Source organism: Pseudophryne corroboree, chromosome 9, assembly GCF_028390025.1.
Source record: "Pseudophryne corroboree isolate aPseCor3 chromosome 9, aPseCor3.hap2, whole genome shotgun sequence".
Classification (NCBI taxonomy): Eukaryota; Metazoa; Chordata; class Amphibia; order Anura; family Myobatrachidae; genus Pseudophryne; species Pseudophryne corroboree.
The window spans coordinates 395863958-395890290 of NC_086452.1; the positions used below are offsets into that span (position 1 = coordinate 395863958).

At 46.7% G+C, this 26333-nt stretch overlaps 1 protein-coding gene across 1 annotated transcript in view; it reads left to right on the plus strand.

The window, feature by feature from the left end:
* The window catches only part of APPL1 (adaptor protein, phosphotyrosine interacting with PH domain and leucine zipper 1), a 215734-nt gene that overhangs the window by 155605 nt on the left and 33796 nt on the right, over positions 1–26333 (plus strand). Inside the window, exons 14-16 of the mRNA XM_063940852.1 lie at positions 7042–7130; positions 23144–23326; positions 23685–23731. Of these exons, the coding sequence (XP_063796922.1) occupies positions 7042–7130; positions 23144–23326; positions 23685–23731 (319 nt within the window). The remainder of the gene's footprint in view (positions 1–7041; positions 7131–23143; positions 23327–23684; positions 23732–26333) is intronic.

Genomic DNA, 26333 nt, shown 5'->3' on the forward strand with positions numbered 1-26333 from the left:
CTTGGTGGCCACGGCAACAGCCGGAAAATCCACCTTTTTTACCTCAGGTCACCTCCCAACAGAAAAAGACACCGTCTTTTCAGCCTCAGTCCTTTCGTTCTCATAAGAACAAGCGGGCAAAAGGCCATTCATATCTGCCTGAGGCAAAGGAAAGGGTAAGAGACTGCAGCAAGCAGCTCCTTCCCAGGAGCAGAAGCACTCCCCCGCTTCTGAAAAGTCCTCAGCATGTCGCTGGGGCCTTACAAGCGGACTCAGGTCCGGTGGGGGGGTCGTCTCAAGAATTTCAGCGCGCAGTGGGCTCACTCGCAAGTCGACCCCTGGATCCTGCAGGTAGTATCACAGGGGTACAGATTGGAATTCGAGACGTCTCTTCCTCGCAGATTCCTGAAGTCTGCTTTACCAACATCTCCCTCCGACAGGGAGACGGTGTTGGAAGCTATTCACAAGCTGTATTCCCAGCAAGTAATAGTCAAGGTACCCCTACTACAACAAGGAAAGGGGTATTATTCCACGCTGTTTGTGGTACCGAAGCCGGACGGCTCGGTGAGACCTATTCTAAGTCTGAAATCTTTTGAACACTTACATACAAAGGTTCAAGTTCAAGATGAAATCACTCAGAGCAGTGATAGCGAATCTGGAAGAAGGGGACTTTATGGTGTCCTTGGACATCAAGGATGCTTACCTCCATGTCCAAATTTGCCCTTCAAACCAAGGGTACCTCAGGTTCGTGGTACAAAACTGTCACTATCAGTTTCAGACGTTGCCGTTTGGATTGTCCACGGCACCCCGGGTCTTTACCAAGGTAATGGCCGAAATTATGATTCTTCTTCGAAGAAAAGGCGTATTAATTATCCCTTACTTGGACGATCTCCTGATAAGGGCAAGATCCAGAGAACAGTTAGAGGCCGGTGTAGCACTAACCCAAGTAGTGCTGCAACAGCACGGGTGGATTCTAAATTTTCCAAAATCCCAGCTGAGCCCGACGACACGTCTGCTGTTCCTAGGGATGATTCTGGACACAGTTCAGAAAAAGGTTTTTCTCCCGGAGGAGAAAGCCAGGGAGTTATCCGAGCTAGTCAGGAACCTCCTAAAACCAGGAAAAGTGTCAGTGCATCAATGCACAAGAGTCCTGGGTAAATGGTGGCTTCTTACGAAGCGATTCCATTCGGCAGATTCCACGCAAGAACCTTTCAGTGGGATCTGCTGGACAAATGGTCCGGATCGCATCTTCAGATGCATCAGCGGATAGCCCCGTCTCCATGGACAAGGGGGTCTCTTCTGTGGCGGTTGCAGAGTGCTCACCTTTTTGGAGGGCCGCAGATTCGGCATTCAGGACTGGGTCCTGGTGACCACGAATGCCAGCCTGAGAGGCTGGGGAGCAGTCACACAGGGAAGAAATTTCCAGGGAGTGTGGTCAAGCCTGGAGACTTCATTTCACATAAATATACTGGAGCTAAGGGCAATTTACAATGCTCTAAGCCTGGCAAGACCTCTGCTTCAGGGTCAGCCGGTGTTGATCCAGTAGGGCAACACCACGGCAGTCGCCCACGTAAACAGACAGGGCGACACAAGAAGCAGGAGGGCAATGGCAGAAGCTGCAAGGATTTTTCACTGGGCAGAAAATCATGTGATAGCACTGTCAGCAGTGTTCATTCCGGGAGTGGACAACTGGGAAGCAGACTTCCTCAGCAGACACGATCACCACCCGGGAGAGTGGGGACTTCATCCAGAAGTCTTCCACATGATTGTGAACCGTTGGGAAAAACCAAAGGTGGACATGATGGCGTCCCGCCTCAACAAAAAACTGGACAGGTATTGCGCCAGGTCAAGAGACCCTCAGGCAATAGCTGTGGACGCGTTGGTAACACCATGGGTGTACCAGTCAATGTATGTGTTCCCCCCTCTGCCTCTCATACCCAAGGTACTGAGAATTATAAGGCGAAGGGGAGTAAGAACGATACTCGTGGCTCCGGATTTGCCAAGAAAGACTTGGTACCCGGAACTTCAAGAGATGCGCACGGAGGATCCGTGCACTCTACCTCTAGACTTACCGCGGCTGCGTTTGACGGCATGGCGGTTGAACGCCGGATCCTGAAGGAGAGGGCTCCGACGGAGGAATTTCAACTGGGTCGATTCCTACATTTCCTGCAAACAGGATTGTCTATGGGCCTCAAATTGGGGTCCATTAAGGTTCAAATTTCGGCCCTGTCGATTTTCTTCCAGAAAGAATTGGCTTCAGTTCCTGAAGTCCAAGCTTTTGTCAAAGGAGTACTACATATACAGCCCCGGTTGTGCCTCCAGTGGCACTGTGGGATCTCAATGTAGTTTTGGGATTCCTCAAATCCCATTGGTTTGAGCCACTCAAATCGGTGGATTTGAAATATCTTACATGGAAAGTGACCATGCTACTGGCCCTGGCTTCGGCCAGGAGAGTGTCAGAATTGGCGGCTTTTTCGTACAAAAGCCATATCTGATTTTCCATTGGGACAGGGCAGAACTGCGGACGCGTCCTCAGTTTCTCCCTAAGGTGGTATCAGCGTTTCACCTGAACCAACCTATTGTGGTGCCTGCGGCTTCTAGCGACTTGGAGGACTCCAAGTTGTTCGACGTTGTCAGAGCCTTAAAAATATATATATATATTTCAAGGACGGCTGGAGTCAGAAAGTCTGACTCGCTGTTTATACTGTATGCACCCAACAAGCGGGGTGTTCCTGCGTCTAAGCAGACGATTGCTCGTTGGATTTGTAGCACAATTCAACTTGCGCATTCTGTGGCAGGCCTGCCACAGCCAAAATCTGTAAATGCCCACTCCACAAAGAAGGTGGGCTCACCTTGGGCGGCTGCCCGAGGGGTCTCGGCATTACAACGCTGCCGAGCAGCTACGTGGTCAGGGGAGAACACGTTTGTAAAATTCTACAAATTTGATACCCTGGCTAAGGAGGACCTGGAGTTCTCTCATTCGGTGCTGCAGAGTCATCCGCACTCTCCCGCCCGTTTGGGAGCTTTGGTATAATCCCCATGGTCCTGACGGAGTCCCCAGCATCCACTTAGGACGTCAGAGAAAATAAGAATTTACTTACCGATAATTCTATTTCTCGTAGTCCGTAGTGGATGCTGGGCGCCCATCCCAAGTGCGGATTGTCTGCAATACTTGTACATAGTTATTGTTACAAAAATCGGGTTATTATTGTTGGAAGCCATCTTTTCAGAGGCTCCTCTGTTATCATGCTGTTAACTGGGTTCAGATCTCAAGTTGTACAGTGTGATTGGTGTGGCTGGTATGAGTCTTACCCGGGATTCAAAATCCTTCCTTATTGTGTACGCTCGTCCGGGCACAGTATCCTAACTGAGGCTTGGAGGAGGGTCATGGGGGGAGGAGCCAGTGCACACCACCTAGTGGTCAAACTTTTAATTTTGTGCCCTGTCTCCTGCGGAGCCGCTAATCCCCATGGTCCTGACGGAGTCCCCAGCATCCACTACGGACTACGAGAAATAGAATTATCGGTAAGTAAATTCTTATTTTTTGAGTGATCTTTCCTAACAGCGTCTTACACGCATATTGGAAAGAGTCGCTCCAACAACTCTCCGCCAGGTCGCAACAATGCTTACCCACGGTACATGTGCTGTCTCGACGGGCGTCTGTGTCGGATGTTACTAGCAGGTCCAGCAGACGTTACCAGGCTGTGGCCGGAGCACGGGGAGAAGGTAAGGCATCGGTTCCGCTTAGAGGAGGAATTCGGACACAGACGCACTGATTTGGGAGGAGACTACCAAACAGTAGCTGGCGCGCCATCACCACGGGTGCTCTAGCGCTAGGCTTCAGGGATCATAAGGCGCCAGGATTAGTTTGAGGCCGCGATCCCTAGGGTTGATGTCAGCAGTGGAGAGTCAGACGCTCTCCTGGTCGCCCCTCCCTCCAGTTCATGACCAGTTACCGTGCATCTCCCGCCATGAACTGATTGCCTCACTTCAGTCTCAGACACTACCACGAGGGGACTCGGTCGCAGCATGGGCCGCTGCGTCTGTATACACTAAGATTTACCGCTAAGAGACTGGGTCGCAGACATGAGCGTCTGCATACATTAAAATATTCACTGAGCGTCTGTGTCCATTAATAATACCGTAGCGGCAGTGTACACTAGTTAGTAGCGCCTGGATCCACTCAGCGGTTTGCTAACGTATTGATCGATCCTGGAAGTGGGGTGAGTCTCCCTGTATCCCACTCTACAGAGTAAGGGTTATACAGCACTAAATTTCTATCTACGGTGTTAGTACGAATAGTTAAGTTTAGTGCCTATTGCATATGAGTTTGTACAATGCTGTGGTTTTTCTCCGCAATTGCGTCTGAATACAGTAAGATAACGGTATAGTACAGAGAACAGTATATGTACGCCTACATACTTGAAATGTGTTTGTAGTTGATAATATGCTCATATGACTAATAATATCATGTGGCTGACTTTATATAGGTTTGTCAGTGTTTTTTCTGAACCTCAATGCTGGTGCTTGGGTTGGGGTCGGATTGTTATCACTTTTTATGCAATATAAAGTGTTTTCAGTCACAGATTGTGCAGTAACTGGGAAAGAGTTGATTATTTATCATATCTAAGAGCGGCAAAAGTGACGAGGTTACAACAGTAACACCAACACTCAAAACATGTTTATCCTGCAAGGTGGGGTTAATAACTCAGTCCTTAGTAAATAATGGGTTGTATGCAAATTGTTTTTCATTTCAGCAGACTGCAAGGCAGATTCCTGTTCAACAACAAATAGATCCACCTTGGGCCTTATTTGCACAGACTTTATCCAGTATAGCTGACAGGTTGGCCCCTGCAGCTCCAACCGCATGAATAGGGTACACGATTAACCCATACATGCAGCTCCCATCCTATGGTATAGTCCCTACAGTTTCTACAAGTCAACAAGCTGATAAACCAAGGGTAAATATATCCTCTAACGAACCGGCTACACATGATGATACAGATGATGACTCCATATACTCTACTTCACCTTATGAAGAACAAATAGAGGGTTTCAGCTCAGAAGATATAGCTGAGTTGATTGAAGGCTATTCGGTCTCTAGAAGATTCAGTGGAGCCAGTAGTTAAAACTAAAACACCTGTGTTTAAACGTCCCAAAACAGTGAGGGTTGAGTTTCCAGGGTCAGAAGAACTGACGGAAATTATGGAGGAACCTTGGGCTACGCCCAATAAGAAATATAGAATTCCAAGAAAATGAATTCCAACTGGGGACTGTTTAAAAAGAGAAGTGCCTCCTAAGGTAGATGCGCACGTCATTCGACTTGTGCGAAAATCTATTCTACCCTTGCCATCAACATCTTTAAATGATGTCACAGACAGAAGAGTGGATGGTTTTTTGAAAAACATATTTTCTCTGTCAGGGGCAGTCATAAGGCCTGCTATGGCCTCAGCCTGGATGGCAAAAGCGGTAGTTGAATGGGCTAAAGAATTAGAGAATGGGCTTTTAGTACCTACTAGGGAGCAGGAGTCTCATATAGCTCATATGAAACAGGCTGCGCTATATTTAGAAGAAGCAGCAATGGATATGGGTACGATTGCTTCCAAAGCGTCAGTCTTAACGGTAGCTTCTCGCAGAGCAATTTGGCTACGTAGATGGAAAGCTGATTCAGAATCCAAAAAGGTTCTGGAAGCTTTGCCTTTTTGTTGGGAACATTCTCTTTGGTAAGAAATTGACAGATATTCTGGAGTCAGAAGCTGAATCCAAGAAGGTTAAATTTCCTGCCAGTTATACTCCTAAGCCTAAGGGTTCAGGTTTTAGGCCATTTCGGTGGCAAGGTAAAGCAAAAGGTAAAAATGAGTTTAAGCAAACTCTGCACAATAAATCTGGTAAAACAAGGAAGCAGTGGGCAACTAGAGGGCCAAGTTCCAAACCAGAACAGAAACCATCAGCCTGAGGGTGCGGGCCTCCACTTGGGGGACTCCGAGGTAGGGGGCCGTCTTCTTCAGTTTGCACACATATGGCAGCGGTCGACAGCAGACGCTTGGGTGCAAGAAGTGGTATCTCGGGGTTATGTTTTCCCATTCAAAAAGCAGCCTCCTCAAAGGTTTTTTTGTACCAGCCAAGGCACTGCAAGAAGCAGTTCACAAATTGCTTCAGTCAGGAGTAATTGTCCCAGTTCCTCCGGAACAACGAGGGAAGGGGTTTTATTCAAACCTATTTTTGGTCCAGAAGCCAAGATGGCTTCGAATGACTATTTTAAAAGCATACTCTCCTGCTGATCTCCCTGTTCCGGCTAATGTCTCTGCTCACTCTACACATAAGGTAGGTCCTTCATTGGCAGCACAACATGGTGGTTCAGCAGAACAGATATGTAAGGCACCCACATGGTCTTCCATTAACACATTCATTATACATTATGCCTTGGATACCTTTGCCTCTCATGACACTGAATTCGGGCGAAAGGTTCTCCTGTCCAATCAGCGTCCCCACCACTAAAAATTTGCTTTGAGAAATCCCAATGTTATCCTTTGGATAACCTGTGGACCCAGCTGGAGAAATATACGTTATGGTAAGAACTTACCGTTGACTACGGTATTTCTCCTCTATGTCCACAGGTTTCCACAGGGATGCCACCCTGACGCACCTGATTTGAGAATCTTTATACTCGCTAACCTCTTCCCTCTTGCGTGGAAGGGTGTGCATGTGTGTTCTTCTCACCTGAATAGGGTTCTACATAATGCTCCTGTCTAAATGCTTTGGAAACAACTGATTTGACCGAGTCGGTGGGCGGGATTATATGTACGAGCCCGGTGCATCCTGGGAGGCTACAAAGCTCGTGATTGATTTGGTGCCAATCCGCTGACGCTCCAGCATATCCCAATGTTATCAACGGTAAGTTCTTACCATAACGTACGTGTGTGTGTATGTATATATGTATGTATGTGTGTGTGTGTGTGTATATATATATATATATATATATATACACACACACACACTGTATGTGATGTTTTCAAGCTATTGATTTTCTTAACATCTAAATTGCAACTCTATTTAACACAGGAGACAGCCGCTAGAGTAAACCAGACCGCCCTGGAAGCAGTGACCCCATCTCCTTCTTTCCAGCAAAGACATGAGAGCATGCGACCTGCGTGAGTTACCAGAAAGAGCTTAAAATGCTCTCATGTGCATTAATTGGGTGATCTAGTACCAGTGGCAAATCCAGGGGGTGGTGCGATCAGTGTGTTTACAGTGGTGTGCTCGCAGTGGCGGGGGGATGCCTCTGGCTCAATGCTATATAGCAGTGTCTGGTGGCCGAGATGCAGACAGCGAATCCTGTTGTTCCATTCTGATTGTGTTTAAATACAGAGTGATCGGGCAGCATTCTCTGCCTGCATCTTGGACACAGTTATGCAGTGTGCTGCCCCAGTAGCCCGATTATTGGCCATCCACTAATCAGAGGGTGGGGCTATGCTTAGTCACCCCCCTCTGGCTCTGCTGCTATCCAGTACCGTAGGTTTTAATATTGCACATTCTCTCAAGCCAACCAATGGCCTAATTCAGCATTATCTATTATTATCGCATATCTACGATCCATTACCTTGACATGCTTGGCGGCGATGCTTTTGCGTGTTTAGAGTAGCTCTTTGCCTACGCAGCCTAGTTGCAAAGGCAGGCGGCTACCCGCAATGTTTCGGGTTGCAGCGGCTGCGTGTGATGCCACGCAGCTGCCGCGGCCCGCCCCGCACATTGTCTGGTCACGTCTGGTTTGTCCGGACCACGCCTCTTTAACGCTACCACAATGCCCCCTCCCGCAGAGGCGTTCGCACAAGTGAGATGCTTTGGCATCTCACTGTGTACGCACGCGCAGTGTGGCTGCTGCGCGTGCACACACTTAACAGGGCTTCAGCATGCGAACGCTGCCGCAGCAGCATTCCATGCTGAATTAGGCCCCAAGTCAAATAGAATAGTGATCATTTTCGGGCTTCTAAAATGTTCTTATTTCCCCCGGAATATCCTGCGCTATGTCATTTCACTATGTATGTTACTTCTTGATGACACCTGAAAGCCTTTCCGGCATTCAATATTTGTATTAAATGGAGTATTACAATTGCACAACGAAAGGGCGACCGATGGTGAAGGGGGCATAGCCCCTTGCGATGAGAAGAAGGCCGCAGATGGGGGAGGGGTCTGGATGCCCTGCGGTTGGGGGAGTGGCAGGTGCAGCTGTCGCAGATTGGGGAGGGATTCCGGAGGCGCTGCGGGTGGGGTTCTGGAGGCGCCGCAGGTGGGGGAGGGGTGGGTGTAGGGGTGCCGTGGATGGGGGAGGGATCTGGGGGCGCTGCGGGTGGAGGAAGGGCCGGATGCGGGGGTGCCGCTGGTGGAGGAAGGGCCGGATGCGGGAGTATAATGGGGTATATATAATGGGGTGGGGTACACTATGGGGGGTATATATAATGGTGATGGGTACACTGGGGGAGTATATATAATAGGGATGGGTACACTGTGGGGGAGTATATATAATGGGGATGGGTACACTCTGGGGGGTATATATATTGGGGATGGGTACACGTTGGGGGGTATATATAATGGGGATGGGTACGTCTGAGGCAGCCCGGGGTGGATGAGCGCGGGGAGCCGGCGCCGACGGAGGGAGACGCGGAGACAAGCAAGTGACCCGCGGTACACAGCGGCAGAAGCACCTCCTCCCCTCCCCGGCCCACACTCTGTGTATATACTTGCTGTATGTACTCCCTCCATACACACATACCTGCTGTACACACATCTACACTCCCACACACATATCTGTCTACCCTATGTACCCCCTCCATACACGCACATATCTGCTGTACACTCATACCTACCAACACCTGCCCTATGTACCCGCACACACATACCTATCTGCCCTATGCTCTCCCTCCGCACACATATATACCTGCTGTGTAGTACTGGACGCCCCCTGTATATACCCCGGGTGAAGGCAGCTCTGTGGTCCCTGTGCCCTGGCTGCTGGATGCCGCTCTCCCCGATGACTCCTCTCCCAGCCCAGACGGCCTCTGCTCCACGTGTTTCCCGCTCCAAACTGGCGGCATCATCAGACTCTAGGCTGGGCGGCGGTGTAGGCCTCATGCCGGTCCCCGGCCTGCCCCAGTGACAGCTCCGGCGCCAACCTGCCTGCGAGGCTGAGGAGGAGAAGCTCCGGCCAGCGGGATGGAGAGAGGAGCTGGCCAGGGAAGGTGAGAGACCCGCGGCGGGAAGGTGAGGGCCCTGCAGCGGGAAGGTGAGGGCCCCGCGGCGGGAAGTCTCTCCCGTTACCCCGACCCCATTATACATACCCCATCCCCATTATGTAAACCCCCCCACAGTGTACCTATCCCCATTAGATAAACCCCCCCACAGTGTACCCATCCCCATTATATATACCCCCCAACGTGTACCCATCCCCATTATATATATACCCCCAAATGTGTACCCATCCCCATTATATATACCCCCAAATGTGTACCCATCCCCATTATATATTCCCCAATGTGTACCCATCCCCATTATATATTCCCCAATGTGTACCCATCCCCATTATATATTCCCCAATGTGTACCCATCCCCATTATATATACCCCCCAACGTGTACCCATCCCCAATATATATACCCCCCCGTGTACCCATCCCCAATATATATACTCCCACACAGTGTACCCATCACCATTATATATACCCCTCACAGTGTACCCCACCCCATTATATATACCCCATTATACTCCCGCATCCAGCCCTTCCTCCACCCGCGGCACCCCCGCATCCGGCCCTTCCTCCACCCGCAGCGCCCCCAGACCCCCTCCCCCATCCACGGCACCCTTACACTCACCCCTCCCCCACCTGCGGCGCCTCCAGAAGCCCACCTGCAGCGCCTCCGGAAACCCTCCCCCCATCTGCGACAGCTGCCCCTCCCCCAACCGCAGCGCATCCAGACCCTTCCCCCATCGCAAGGGGCTATGCCCCCTTCACCATCGGACGCCCTTTCGTCGTGCAATTGTAATACTCCATTTAATACAAATATTGAATGCCGGAAAGGCTTTCAGGTGTTAAGGGGGCGTAGCCCCTTGCGACGGTGTGAAGAGCCCGTAGGGCGCGATGAATCACCTAGTATACAATATGTGGGTTAGTCACTGCTAGGTGTTAAAAATATTTCCCAGCCTGTCATTACAGTCTTATAAAAGTAACACTTAGTGCCTAGAAGAATCTAATATATCAGCTGAACCAGTCTAGAGGTGCCTTGTAGCATAAAATATATATGTATGGTGGTTGTTTTATCACAGAGGTTGGAGCTATTATGTATACTTGTTAATTAGCATTCTTAATCATCATGTTTAGTCCGATTGATTCATTACGTAATTAATCAGGCACACAGGAAAACTGCTGTTCCAGAATCTCCTGTTGTATTTATTTAGTTTCCTTGATCTTCTGATGTGTTTGCTTCTAATACATCTTACTTGTACGGCTACTTGTACTTTAAGATTTATAATTGTGACAAGGGAGCACTTGAAATAAATGAGCCGGTGACGTTATACCACTGCGCCCGCAAACATCGGCGCCCTGGGATCTTTTTCGCTCACTGACTTTTTACCATACCTCACTCTCTCACAAAAGAGTGTAAACATTGCTGTCTAATAACCTTTTTCTTTCACAGGTATCACGTTTAAAACATTTCATTTATTTCAAGGGCTCTCGTCATAATTATATTTATATTATTAAACTGAGCTGCTATGCACATAATTTATGGCTAGTGCCGAGTATTACATACAATATGTACATTATGATTATTGGTGTGTGTGTGTGTGTGTGTGTGTGTGTGTGTGTGTGTGTGTGTGTGTGTGTGTGTGTGTGTGTGTGTGTGTGTGTGTGTGTGTGTGTGTGTGTGTGTGTGTGTGTGTGTTTTTGTTTTTTACTAGTCTTTATTTATTTATTTATTCCATTTTCTATTCGTGTTTTTCTGTGTTCAACTTTTGTTTTTTAAAATTGACTTAATATCTACAGTCTTTTTTTGTTTGTTAAAGTAACGTAGTGTATTTTGGATAGAGCTGTTTGTATATGAGTATGTTTGGGGCACACTTGTATATGAGTATTCATTTAGGGCACACTTATGGTAGTGCCGGCTTTATATACTGTATGGCTCCATTCCTTCTGGTTTACCTTGTTTGTGCCTAAGAACAAGCATAGAGTCTGTTATCACTGCATTGTGCAGATGACAGGGCTGTCAGATTAGACCGCGGCTATTTCTGAATATAGAGATGAGCTTTGCAGGATATTCACTTAAAAAGCAAAATACGTAGGTGTGGGTTTTTAGACGTGAAGATGTTGCCCATAGATACCAATCCGATTCTACTTCTCATTTATCTAGCACCTTCTAGAGCAGGCATTCCCAACCTCTGTCTTCAAGGCACACTAACAGTCCTGGTTTTAGTGATATCCATGCTTGAGCACATGTGACTTAATTACTTCAGCTATTTTGATTTAGCCATCTGTGCTAAAGCCCAGATATCACTAAAACCTGGTCTGTTAGGCCTGTTTCACACGCGGCGGTTTTACCCGGATGGCAAAAAGCCCTTTTTGCCACCCGGCAGTGTCTGTCACACACAACGGCTTTGAGCCGTGTTTAATGTTGTGCGCATGCGCAGCTGCAGGAGCGGCTGCTAAAAAAACAAATCTGTGTGTGTGTGTTTTTGTGTGTGTGTGAAAGCTCCCATTCACACACTCTGTTCACTGCCTACAAGGACGGCACGGCCCGACACGGTGCTGTGTGAAGGGACCCTATACCGTACATTATTAATTAAAATACCGGCATGGCAAAAAGCAATCCGTCTCTCTCCTGTCCGGCAAAAACAGCTATGTGTGAAGGGACCCTTGGTGAGCCTTGAGGACCAAGTTTGGGAATGCCTGTTCTAGAAGATAATAGGTAGAATCTGACTGGTTGCTATGGGCAACATCTCCGCTTCTAAAAACCCACACTTTAGTTAATATACCCCTTGGGGTAAATCATCACTGGCCATAAGACATACATACATACATACATAGTATTTGAGGTTGAGTAGAGGCAAATTGCCCATCGTGTTCAACCTGTTTTAAGTTGTGATGATTCTACATACTTGCTAAATAATGTTTTATGACTAGTTAGCTACTATAACTCATGTTACCCCCGGATTAACCACGTTGATATTTTAAGTATTATAACCTTGGATAGCTTTTTCATTCAGAAATTTATCCATTCCTTTTTTAAATCCAATTACAGAGTCCGCCATTACCACCTTCCCTGGCAGGGAATTCCACATCCTGACACTGCCCTAACAGTGAAGAACCCTTTCCTCCGTTGCGTTCGGAACTTTCCTCCAGTCGCAGCGAGTGCCCACGTGTCCTAAACTGTGTTCTTTTAATAAATAATTACTCTGATAACTATTTGTGATGTCCCTTTACATATTTGAAGATATTAATAATATCTCCTCTTAGGCGCCTCTTTTCTAGTGTATACATATTCAGCCTAGTAAGTCTTTCCTTATAGTCCAGTCCTTCTAGGCCTTAATCAATTTAGTAGCTCGCCTTTGAACACTTTCGAGTTCACTGATGTCTTTTTTTATACAATGGTGCCCAAAACTGAACACAATATTCCAGGTGCGGACGTACCAATGCCTTATACAGCGGCATGATTACATCCGAGACCCTTGTCTCAATTCCCCTTTTTATGCACGCTAGCACCTTACTTGCCTTCTTTACTGCGTTTTGACATTGTGTACGGTTATTAAGCCTATTATCAATGAATACCCCCAAATCTTTTTCCAACTCTGTTTCCCCTAGGCGTTCCCCATTTAATATGTAGGATGCAAGTTTGTTTTTAGTCCCAAAATGCATAACCTTGCATTTGTCTGTATTGAACCTCATTTTCCATTTAGACGCCCAGAGTTCAAGTTTAGATAGATCATTCTGCAAGGCCTCCACATCCAATTCTGAATTAATTACCTTACACAGTTTAGTATCATCTGCAAAGATTGACACTGTGCTTTCCAGGCCTATTTCTAGGTCATTGATAAATATGTTGAACAGTAGTGGTCTGAGTATGGACCCTTGTGGTATTCCGCTGACTACTGGGGAACAGGTTGAGGACTTCCCGTTGACCACTACTCGCTGTACCCTGCTAACCAACCAGCTGCTTATCCATGTGCAAATAGTTTTTCCTAGGCCAATCTCATTTAATTTGATCATCAGTCTCCTGTGAGGAACTGTATCGAAGGCTTTTGCAAAATCTAGGAAGACCACATCCACTGCTTTTCCTTGATCAAGATTATTGCTCACTTCCTCGTAGAAGCTAATTAAGTTTGTCTGACATGACCTGTCCCTCACAAACCCATGCTGCTTCTTGCTAATAATCCTAGCGGACTTTAGATACTCCTGTATGACGTCCCTTAGAATTCCTTCCAATATTTTCCCCACTGTAGATGTTAAACTAACTGGTCTGTAGTTTCCCGGAAGATTTTTGGATCCCTTTTTAAATAATGGCACTACCTCAGCTATACGCCAATCATTCGGTACCATGCCTGATCTAATTGAATATCAAATATAGGGGTCGTGCTAGTTGTGAACTAAGCTCCATAAGAACCCTCGGGTGAAGTCCATCAGGACCAGGTTATTTATTAATCTTAATTTTGCTTAGTCTCTCCCGGACTACTTCTTCGCTTAAACAAGTATCTAACCATGAATTATTACTGTCACAATTGTTATGCTCTACTCCCACCATCAGTTCTTCACTGGTGAATACTGATGAAAAGAATTTGTTCAGTATTTCTGCTTTTATTTCGTCATTTATCAATTCTCCTAATTCATCTTTTAATGGACCTATATTCTACTTTTTTAACCTTTTACCGTTTATGTATTTAAAAAACTTTTTAGGATTGGTTTTACTCTCTATAGCGATTTGCTTTTCATTTGCCATTTTAGCTGCTCTTATTGCTTTTTTGCTTTCTTATTACACTCCTTGTAATACTTGAAAGACTCCTCCTTTCCATTAGATTTAAATGCTTTGAAAGCCCGCTTTTTTTTTTTATCCATTTCTGCCTTAACCTTCTTGTTAAGCCACATCGGTTTGAGTTTAATACGCCTGCGTTTACTGCCTATGGGAATAAAGTTATGAATATTGCTATCCAGCAACCCTTTTAAAACATCCCACATTTCCGAAGTGTTCTTGTTATTAAACAGAACCTCCCACTCTGTCGTTAAGTGCACATCTAAGCATACTGAAATTAGCCTTCCTAAAGTTAAAAGTTTTGGTGGAACCCCTGTAGCTATGTTTCCTGAAACTGATGTCGAATGTGATCATATAGTGATCACTGTTACCCAAAGTCTCCCCAACTTTAGTGTTTGATATAATGGCCACATTATTAGTAAATACTAGATCCAGGGTAGTTTTACCACTAGTTGGGTCCTCGACTAATTGAGACAAGTAGTGGTCCCTAAACATATTTAAGAACCTGCTGCCCCTCGCTTTAGCACATGAATCGTTACTCCAGTTTATATCCGGGTAATAAAAATCCCCAATGACAAGGATGTCCCCCAATCCCGCAGCCGTTTTGATTGCTGCAATAGTTGTTCTTCATCATGTATGCTAATATCCGGCTGTTTGTAGCACGTGCCTATGACTAGTTTTTTTGCATCAATTCCCCCACTTGAGACTTCTACCCATAGTGACTCCACATTATCGCCAGTCTCCTCATCGATGACCTCCTTTAGGTATGGTTTAAGTGATGGTTTAACATAAAGACATACACCTCCTCCTCCTCTTTTGTTAGCCCTGTCCCTCCTAAAAAGAGAATACCCCTCCAAGTTAGCAACCCAGTCGTGAGAGTCGTCCCACCATGTTTCCGTAATACCTATAATGTCATACTCAGCCTTTGATGCTAACAATTACAATTTCCCCATTTTACCTGCTAGACTTCTTGCATTTGCAAGCATACATTTTAGTTTATCGGTTCCTTTATTTGTTTGTTTTCCTAAAGATTTCCCATCCTGGTTAACTAGTGCATCCGTAGAGTTACTGATACAGACTGTCCTTCTCGCTCCCTCTCCAACCCCACCGTACTTAGTATTGCCCACCTTACTTTTCTCTTTGGTCAACCCAATGTTCCCGTCTAAATCCAACGCCCTGACATAAGTATTTTCCCTTAAGTCCCGCACAACATTTTCTATAGGCTGTAATGATGACACAATTGTTATTATTTAATGCTTTAGCAATACCTTTCTGAACACCCTTAATAGAACCCATGTAAATACCCTTACCGGCTGCACTTTCCCTCCCCCCTTCTCCACCCCCATTTATCTCACTACCACCATCCTGCACGCCACAGCTGACATTGAGGCCTGCTGAGCAGCATTGGCAACTCAGTCTCCATAGTGGCTCCTTTATACCTCCAGCAGCATCTCCGTGTAGGACTCCACCCGGTGCAAGCTTTACACTCTCCCTCCCAGTGACAGCTATGTGGTGGGCAACGCAGGATAATCTAACCGAGGACGCTCAGTTAGAAACCAGCCCACGGGAGAGGTCATTTTGACTTTATCTGACATCGGAGTATTTCTACATAAAGGAGCTCCATTAATACATTCATGGGACTGCAGTTACCAGTTTAAAACTTAGGAATTACTCCACATTCTAACAATTCATTCATATCCAGGATACGATACTGTTTCTACTTGTTGGATACAACTGTTGCATATTATTACTGCTCACGCCACAAGTGCTTGTTTTATCTGATATCCAGTACAGGGTATTTTACTATTTTCCTTTTAAGGTTTAAGTCCAGACTATATGTTTTATTGTATGAAATTTCTTTTATTGTCATATTAAATTTTCTTTATAATTTATCTCAGCATACGTCAGTTTTTGTTCATGTTTCCAATTTCATTGCGCAGCTGAGTTCTTTTTTCACTGTGGGGGCATGCTCTGTGAGCTGGTGGCCATATTCCCAGTCCCCCTCTCCTGGGAATAGACTCTGGGGGTAATTTAGACTTGATCGTAGCAGCAAATTTGTTAGCAGTTGGGCAAAACCATGTGCACTGCAGGGGGGCAGATATAACATTTGCAGAGAGAGTTAGATTTGGGTGGGTTATTTTGTTTCTGTGCAGGGTAAATACTGGCTGCTTTATTCTTACACTGCAATTTAGATTTCAGTTTGAACACATCACACCCAAATCTAACTCTCTCTGCACATGTTATATCTGCCCCCCCCTGCAGTGCACATGGTTTTGCCCAACTGCTAACAAATTTTTTGCTACAATCAACTCTGAATTACCCCCTCTGTGCACATGTGTGCTGCATCTATTCTGAAGTGACAGAGGGCCTCCCCAGGAGGGACAGCAGGACAGTGCCCGCAAGATGGCACTATCCCACTCAAATTGTGACAGTTGGAAGGTATGCTATGAGGCTGATGCCCAGTTGGATAGACTTACTCCAGATTTATCATGATCGGTGCCCACTTGCTGAACGCTCTCCTTGGCAAAAGATGCTCCTGAAAACGGGGGGAAATTTTTGCGAAAGCACAACTTTGCTTAGCAAGCCGCATACACATGCCCTACAAGTGGAGATATGACTGTGCATCATCCATAATTGTGTGCACTCTGCTTTGGAACATGCATAGTGTGTAAACACTGATTTTTTTTTTTTTTTTTTTTTTTTTTATAGAGATAATCTACTATTAACTTTGTTTTAAAACTCAAACCTAATACACTTTTCTCTGACGTCCTAAGTGGATGCTGGGACTCCGTAAGGACCATGGGGAATAGCGGCTCCGCAGGAGACTGGGCACAACTAAAAGAAAGCTTTTGGTCTAACTGGTGTGCACTGGCTCCTCCCTCTATGACCCTCCTCCAGACCTCAGTTAGAATCTTGTGCCCGGCTGAGCTGGATGCACACTAGGGGCTCTCCTGAGCCCCTAGAAAAGAAAGTATATTTTAGGTTTTTTATTTTCAGTGAGATCTGCTGGCAACAGACTCACTGCTACGAGGGACTAAGGGGAGAAGAAGCGAACCTACCTGCTTGCAGCTAGCTTGGGCTTCTTAGGCTACTGGACACCATTAGCTCCAGAGGGATCGAACACAGGGCCCGACCTCGATCGTCCGGTTCCGGAGCCGCGCCGCCGTCCCTCTTACAGAGCCAGAAGCATGAAGATGGTCCTGAAAATCGGCAGCAGAAGACTTCGGTCTTCAACAAGGTAGCGCACAGCACTGCAGCTGTGCGCCATTGCTCCTCATGCACACCTCACACTCCGGTCACTGATGGGTGCAGGGCGCTGGGGGGGGGGGGGGGCGCCCTGAGCAGCAATATTAACACCTTGGCTGGCAAATAATCACAATATATAGTCCCAGAGGCTATATATGTGAAAAATACCCCTGCCGGGATCCATAAAAAAGCGGGAGAAAGTCAGCCGAAAAAGGGGCGCCATTTTTCCCTCACAGCTCCGCTGGAAGGATAGCTCCCAGGCTCTCCCCTGCAGTTTCAAGACTACAAAGGGTAAAAAAGAGAGGGGGGGCACTAAATTTAGGCGCAGCAGTATATATATAAGTAGCTATAAGGGAAAAACACTCAGTTATAGTGTTCATCCCTGTGTTATATAGCGCTCTGGTGTGTGCTGGCATACTCTCTCTCTGTCTCCCCAAAGGGCTTTGTGGGGTCCTGTCCTCTGTCAGAGCATTCCCTGTGTGTGTGCGGTGTGTCGGTACGGCTGTGTCGACATGTTTGATGAGGAGGCTTATGTGGAGGCGGAGCAGATGCCGATAAATGTGATGTCACCCCCTGCGGGGCCAACACCTGAGTGGATGGTTATGTGGAAGGAATTACGCGACAGTGTCGACTCCTTACATAAAAGGTTTGACGACATACCAAATATGGGACAGCCGGCTTCTCAGCCTGTGTCTGCCCAGGCGTCTCAAAAGCCATCAGGGGCTCTAAAACGCCCGCTACCTCAGATGGCAGACACAGATGTCGACACGGATACTGACTCCAGTGTCGACGACGATGAGACTAATGTAACTTCCAATAGGGCCACACGTTACATGATTGAGGCTATGAAAAATGTGTTGCACATTTCTGATGTTACCCCAGGAACCACAAAAAAGGGTATTATGTTTGGAGAGAAAAAACTAGTGATGAGCGGATTCGGTTTTACTCGGTTCTCAAAACGGCATCTTATTGGCTCACGGATGTCACGTGTTTTGGATAGCCAATAAGATGCCGTTTTGAGAACCGAGTAAAACCGAGTAAAACCGAACCTCGCTCATCACTAGAAAAAACTACCAGTAGTTTTTCCTCCATCTGAGGAATTAAATGAAGTGTGTGAAGAAGCGTGGGCTTCCCCCGATAAGAAACTGGTAATTTCTAAAAGGTTACTAATGACGTACCCTTTCCCGCCAGAGGATAGGTCACGTTGGGAAACATCCCCTAGGGTGGATAAAGCGCTCACACGCTTGTCAAAGAAGGTGGCACTACCGTCTCCGGATACGGCCGCCCTAAAGGAGCCTGCTGATAGGAAGCAGGAGGCTATCCTGAAGTCTGTATATACACACACAGGTATTATACTGAGACCAGCTATTGCTTCAGCATGGATGTGCAGTGCTGCAGCTGCGTGGTCAGATTCCCTGTCGGAAAATATTGATACCCTAGACAGGGACACTATATTGCTAACCGTAGAGCATATTAAAGACGCAGTCTTATACATGAGAGATGCACAGAGGGATATTTGCCGGCTGGCATCTAAAATAAGTGCAATGTCCATTTCTGCCAGGAGAGGGTTATGGACTCGGCAGTGGACAGGTGATGCAGATTCTAAAAGGCACATGGAAGTTTTGCCTTATAAGGGTGAGGAGTTGTTCGGGGATGGTCTCTCGGACCTCGTTTCCACAGCAACAGCTGGGAAGTCAGCATTTTTACCCCATGTTCCCTCACAGCCAAAGAAAGCACCGTATTATCAGGTACAGTCCTTTCGGCCCCATAAGGGCAAGCGGGTTAAAGGCGCGTCCTTTCTGCCCAGAGGCAGAGGTAGAGGGAAAAAGCTGCAGCATACAGCCAGTTCCCAGGAGCAAAAGTCCTCCCCCGGTTCCTCCAAGTCCGCCACATGACGCTGGGGCTCCACAGGCGGAGCCAGGTACGGTGGGGGCCCGTCTCAAAAACTTCAGCAATCAGTGGGCTCGCTCACGGGTGGATCCCTGGATCCTTCAAGTAGTATCTCAGGGGTACAAGCTGGAATTCGAGACGTCTTCCCCCCCGCCGTTTCCTCAAATATGCCTTGCCAACAACTCCCTCAGGCAGGGAGGCAGTGCTAGAGGCAATTCACAAGCTGTATTCCCAGCAGGTGATAGTCAAGGTGCCCCTCCTTCAACAAGGACGGGGTTACTATTCCACAATGTTTGTGGTACCGAAACCGGACGGTTCGGTGAGACCCATTTCAAATTTGAAATCCTTGAACACATATATAAAAAAAATTCAAGTTCAAGATGGAATCGCTCAGGGCGGTTATTGCAAGCCTGGACGAGGGGGATTACATGGTATCACTGGACATCAAGGATGCTTACCTGCATGTCCCCATTTACCATCCTCACCAGGAGTACCTCAGATTTGTGGTACAGGATTGGCATTACCAATCCAGACGTTGCCGTTTGGTCTATCCACGGCACCGAGGGTATTTACCAAGGTAATGGCCGAAATGATGATACTCCTTCGAAAAAAGGGAGTTTTAATTATCCCGTACTTGGACGATCTCCTGATAAAGGCGAGGTCCAGGGGGCAGTTGTTGGTCGGGGTAGCACTATCTCGGGAGGTGTTACAACAGCACGGTTGGATTCTAAATATTCCAAAGTCACAGCTGGTCCCTACGACACGTCTACTGTTCCTGGGGATGGTTCTGGACACAGAACAGAAAAAAGTGTTTCTCCCGGAGGAGAAGGCCAAGGAGCTGTCATCTCTAGTCAGAGGCCTCCTAAAACCAAAACAGGTGTCGGTGCATCACTGCACGCGAGTCCTGGGAAAAATGGTAGCTTCCTACGAAGCAATTCCATTCGGCAGGTTCCATGCAAGAACTTTTCAGTGGGACCTGTTGGACAAGTGGTCCGGATCGCATCTTCAGATGCATCGGCTGATAACCCTGTCTCCAAGGACCAGGGTGTCTCTGCTGTGGTGGCTGCAGAGTGCTCATCTTCTAGAGGGCCGCAGATTCGGCATACAGGACTGGGTCCTGGTGACCACCGATGCCAGCCTTCGAGGCTGGGGGGCAGTCACACAGGGAAGAAACTTCCAAGGACTATGGTAAAGTCAGGAGACTTCCCTACACATAAATATTCTGGAACTGAGGGCCATTTTCAATGCCCTAAGTCAGGCAAAACCCCTGCTTCAAAACCAGCCGGTACTGATCCAGTCAGACAACATCACGGCAGTCGCCCATGTAAACCGACAGGGCGGCACAAGAAGCAGGACGGCGATGGCAGAAGCCACAAGGATTCTCCGATGGGCGGAAAATCACGTGTTAGCACTGTCAGCAGTGTTCATTCCGGGAGTGGACAACTGGGAAGCAGACTTCCTCAGCAGGCACGACCTCCACCCGGGAGAGTGGGGACTTCATCCAGAAGTCTTCCAACTGATTGTAAACCGTTGGGAAAGGCCACAGGTGGACATGATGGCGTCCCGCCTAAACAAAAAGCTAGAAAGATATTGCGCCAGGTCAAGAGACCCTCAGGCGATAGCTGTGGACGCTCTAGTGACACCGTGGGTGTACCGGTCGGTTTATGTGTTCCCTCCTCTTCCTCTCATACCCAAGGTACTGAGGATAATACGGAGAAGAGGAGTAAGAACTACACTCATTGTTCCGGATTGGCCAAGAAGAGCTTGGTACCCGGAACTTCAAGAAATGATCTCAGAGGACCCATGGCCTCTGCCGCTCAGACAGGACCTGCTGCAGCAGGGGCCCTGTCTGTTCCAAGACTTACCGCGGCTGCGTTTGACGGCATGGCGGTTGAACACCGGATCCTGAAGGAAAAGGGCATTCCGGAGGAAGTCATTCCTACGCTGATTAAAGCTAGGAAAGAAGTGACCGCAAACCATTATCACCGCATTTGGCGAAAATATGTTGCGTGGTTTGAGGCCAGGAAGGCCCCAACGGAGGAATTTCAGCTGAGCCGTTTTCTGCACTTCCTACAGTCAGGGGTGACTATGGGCCTAAAATTGGGTTCCATTAAGGTCCAGATTTCGGCTCTATCGATTTTCTTCCAGAGAGAACTGGCTTCACTACCTGAAGTTCAGACTTTTGTTAAGGGAGTGCTGCATATTCAGCCCCCTTTTGTGCCTCCAGTGGCACCTTGGGATCTCAACGTGGTGTTAGATTTCCTAAAGTCACATTGGTTTGAGCCACTTAAAACCGTGGAATTGAAATATCTCACGTGGAAAGTGGTCATGTTGTTGGCCTTGGCTTCGGCCAGGCGTGTTTCAGAATTGGCGGCTTTGTCATGTAAAAGCCCTTATCTGATTTTCCATATGGATGGGGCAGAATTGAGGACTCGTCCCCAGTTTCTCCCTAAGGTGGTATCAGCCTTTCATTTGAACCAACCTATCGTGGTGCCTGCGGCTACTAAAGACTTGGAGGCTTCCAAGTTGTTGGACGTAGTCAGGGCCCTGAAAATTTATGTTTCCAGGACAGCTGGAGTCAGAAAGACTGACTCGCTATTTATCCTGCATGCGCCTAACAAGTTGGGTGCACCTGCTTCAAAGCAGACTATTGCTCGCTGGATCTGTAGTACGATTCAGCTTGCACATTCTGCGGCTGGACTGCCGCATCCTAAATCAGTGAAAGCCCATTCCACGAGGAAGGTGGGCTCTTCTTGGGCCGCTGCCCGAGGGGTCTCGGCTCTACAACTTTGCCGAGCAGCTACTTGGTCGGGGTCAAACACATTTGCTAAATTCTACAAGTTTGACACCCTGGCTGAGGAGGACCTAGAGTTTGCCCATTCGGTGCTGCAGAGTCATCCGCACTCTCCCGCCCGTTTGGGAGCTTTGGTATAATCCCCATGGTCCTTACGGAGTCCCAGCATCCACTTAGGACGTCGGAGAAAATACGATTTTACTCACCGGTAAATCTATTTCTCGTAGTCCGTAGTGGATGCTGGGCGCCCATCCCAAGTGCGGATTGTCTGCAATACTTGTATATAGTTATTGTTTAACTAAAGGGTTATTGTTGAGCCATCTGTTGAGAGTCTCAGTTATTGTTCATACTGTTAACTGGGTATAGTATCACGAGTTATACGGTGTGATTGGTGTGGCTGGTATGAGTCTTACCCGGGATTCAAAATCCTTCCTTATTGTGTCGGCTCTTCCGGGCACAGTATCCTAACTGATATTTGGAGGAGGGTCATAGAGGGAGGAGCCAGTGCACACCAGTTAGACCAAAAGCTTTCTTTTAGTTGTGCCCAGTCTCCTGCGGAGCCGCTATTCCCCATGGTCCTTACGGAGTCCCAGCATCCACTACGGACTATGAGAAATAGATTTACCGGTGAGTAAAATCTTATTATTACTTTTAGAGACTTAAGGGTGGTATCCTATTACCTGTGGTGAATTATGGCAGCTAATGGATTCTCCCGGGGCTATCTATTAGCCCCGTAGCCCGGCACTTATCAGGGATTGAGGCACGCAAAGCAGAATCCCCGATAACCAGCCCCAGCAGACCCGTTTTTGGGCAGTAACACGTGGGTCTGCAAAATCACGGATTCCATGTGTTAACGCCCGATAACAGATGATTTTCCGCACAGTAAAAACGGGCTGTAGTTGGATAGCCCGATAGTAATACCGGGCTAAAAAGCCCGTTATTACCATACAGTAAATCACTGCATGTAATAGGATAACGTTCTAACCTCCCGCACGCAGCTGTGTCCCAGCACATAGGTTGCAGGTTCATTGCGGCCCTTCCTATGATTAGCAGACCCCAGATTGGGAGCCAACCCATGAACGCTATACCCAGCATGAAACTGCCGAGTCTGATGGTCCTTGGTAAAGAAACCTCTCGGGCATTAGAGCACCCATTAGGCAGATGCCAGACATGGTAAGACTATATAACTCTGCACAGAGTTCATTATTTCATGTTTTCTTCTGCAGAGCCTCTCGCCCCCGCTCCACCCGTACAAACAGCACTGGCTCAGTTGGCTCTGACTCCTCAGCTCTAACTGCTCTGTCTCTGGAATCCATCGTAGCACCAGACACACCCATCCAGTTTGATATTATTTCCCCAGTCAGTGAAGATCAGTCTGGACAGCCCAGGACCCCGGGACAGTCTGGCAGGTAATCTCCCCCCAAAATAAATAAATAAATCATAGCCAATGTGTGAAATTATCATTTACTTAATTGTAAGGTATGTTAACTCCATTTTACTCTCACTATAAATGTAGTCTTTTTCTTTGTTTCATTCACATATATGTCTATATACATGATATTACGGTGCAGTTTTGCTCCAGCTAGAAATACTTTCATTTGTCTAGTACACATTAGAATAATGAAATGTCTGGTTCATAGGTAACGGAACATTTTTTCTTTTACCAGTGTACACCATACATCACTTGCTGATAATGATGATGATGTGATATATCCTGTAGCTCTTCATCACTACATACGTTTTTCGAATCACAATTATTTCTTTCAGGCGGACTAACCCATTTGGAGAATCTGGAGAAAAATCAGAGTCTGAAGGTAAAAAAAAAAAAAAAAAATATATATATATATATATATATATATATATATATATATATATATATATATACACACACACATTTGTTTTTCTGCAGCAAGTTACATCGGTTTCCACAGGGAAAACATTGGGGTGTAGAGTGGGTCTTGATCCAGTGTCACCAACAGGCGAAAGCTTTAGCTGTCCCAGGATGCATTGGGGTCTCCTCTATAACCCCGCCTCCAAGCACTGAGAGCTTCAGTTGGTGCCTGCAGCAGCAAGTCACCTAACAGGAGGGCTGCACTGTGCAGCCCTGAAAAAGCTTTTCTGAAAGAAGATTTCTTCTCTGGGCTGTCAGTGATGTATATTAGATAGATAGGTCGCACTGACATCATCTAATTACATTTAGATTCAATTATATATGGATATGTGTCCTTTCCCCTTTATTTCAATAATATATATGTATAAATACTTTGAATATAGTATATAGGGAGGTGCTCCTGGGAATGGTATATACGTACAGAACAAGGCAGAAAAAAGTATTCCCCGTTATGGGCACACACGGACTTATATCTTTACCAATAGTCAAATACCTTTACGATAAATGACCAGTAAGTTTCTTAAAGTCAAATATCATTATGATAGATGACCACAAATTTAAAATATAACTTTTATTGAGATCATTAAAACAGAAGCGAAATATGGTGCATGTGAAAATAAACGTGAAAAACTAAATAGTGAATTTAAAAAGCTTAGCCACTGTAATTGTATATTTCTTCACTGTCTCCAGTTTCTTTAAACAATGTTTCTATATTTTGTTGCAATGTTAGTTGCCAAGTGTCTAGTAATGATACTTTTGTATCTAGGAGTATGTAACAGTGTATGTTTAGCAATAGCACCCGCAGCTGTAGACGCCCGCCAGTCAGTGTACCAAGCCACGCGGGTTGTCTTACATACGAGAGCCGCGGTCAGCGGCTTCCCGCTGATGCACGCGGCGAGAGAGAGCGGAGATTAATGCCGCTACAGGGTGACAGTGTGTTGAATTACACAGGGGGCAGCCTACCTACGAGAGCCGCGGTCAGCGGCTTCCCGCTGATACATACGGCGGTAGGGAGCGGAGATCAATGCCGCACCAGGGTTACAAGGTTACAATGTGCTAAATCATACAAGGGGCCCTGATAAATAATTATACAATATACGAACAGTACTGCATTAAGAGGACAGATAAAGGCTCAAATTGTGTCACGTGAACTTCATTTAGACAATATCACAATTGAGACACATTGTGCCACCACACACATTGTATAAAAAATATATGTGTGAAATATTATATTGAATATATAACTGTCCTATTAATAAATAAAAGCAGGATGATGAATGTGCCCCATTAACCTTGTAATATATTATGTGTGTTCAATTGGTGGTGAAATAAATTGTAAATTTAGTGGATTGCCATGCAGAATAAAGCACTCACGACACCAATGATATACACACACAATATATAGAGGTAAGGTAAATAAACCCATAGTACCTGTGAATTATCCCTGTGCCAGATAGGAATAAGAGGAACCTAAGGCAAAGAGAGGTTCTAACATATACAATTTATTATATAGTCAGTTATTTAAAGAGAACAGCACAGGGACACGGTACCCGGAAGCAGCAATCTTTTTCATATAATTCTATTTACGAATGTACAATGAATATTAGTAGACACTTGGGAAAATAATAAAGAATCCACCACTTAATTGCTTGTAATAAAAGTGTATTATAAGTCAGTGATGCGCACACTGCAGACACAAAAGTAAATTTCTCTAACGTCCTAGTGGATGCTGGGGACTCCGAAAGGACCATGGGGAATAGCGGCTCCGCAGGAGACTGAGCACAAAAGTAAAAAGCTTTAGGACTACCTGGTGTGCACTGGCTCCTCCCCCTATGACCCTCCTCCAAGCCTCAGTTAAGATTTTGTGCCCGAACGAGAAGGGTGCAATCTAGGTGGCTCTCCTGAGCTGCTTAGAGTAAAAGTTTAAATAGGTTTTTTTATTTTCAGTGAGACCTGCTGGCAACAGGCTCACTGCATCGAGGGACTAAGGGGAGAAGAAGCGAACTCACCTGCGTGCAGAGTGGATTGGGCTTCTTAGGCTACTGGACATTAGCTCCAGAGGGACGATCACAGGCCCAGCCATGGATGGGTCCCGGAGCCGCGCCGCCGTCCCCCTTACAGAGCCAGAAGACTGAAGAGGTCCGGAAAATCGGCGGCAGAAGACGTCCTGTCTTCACTAAGGTAGCGCACAGCACCGCAGCTGTGCGCCATTGCTCTCAGCACACTTCACACTCCGGTCACTGAGGGTGCAGGGCGCTGGGGGGGAGCGCCCTGAGACGCAATAAAAACACCTTTTTGGCAAAAAAATACATCACATATAGCTCCTGGGCTATATGGATGTATTTAACCCCTGCCTATTTTTACATAAAAAAGCGGGAGAAAGGCCGCCGAAAAAGGGGCGGAGCCTATCTCCTCAGCACACTGGCGCCATTTTTTCCTCACAGCTCCGTTGGAGGAAGGCTCCCTGACTCTCCCCTGCAGTCCTGCACTACAGAAACAGGGTAAAACAAGAGAGGGGGGGCACT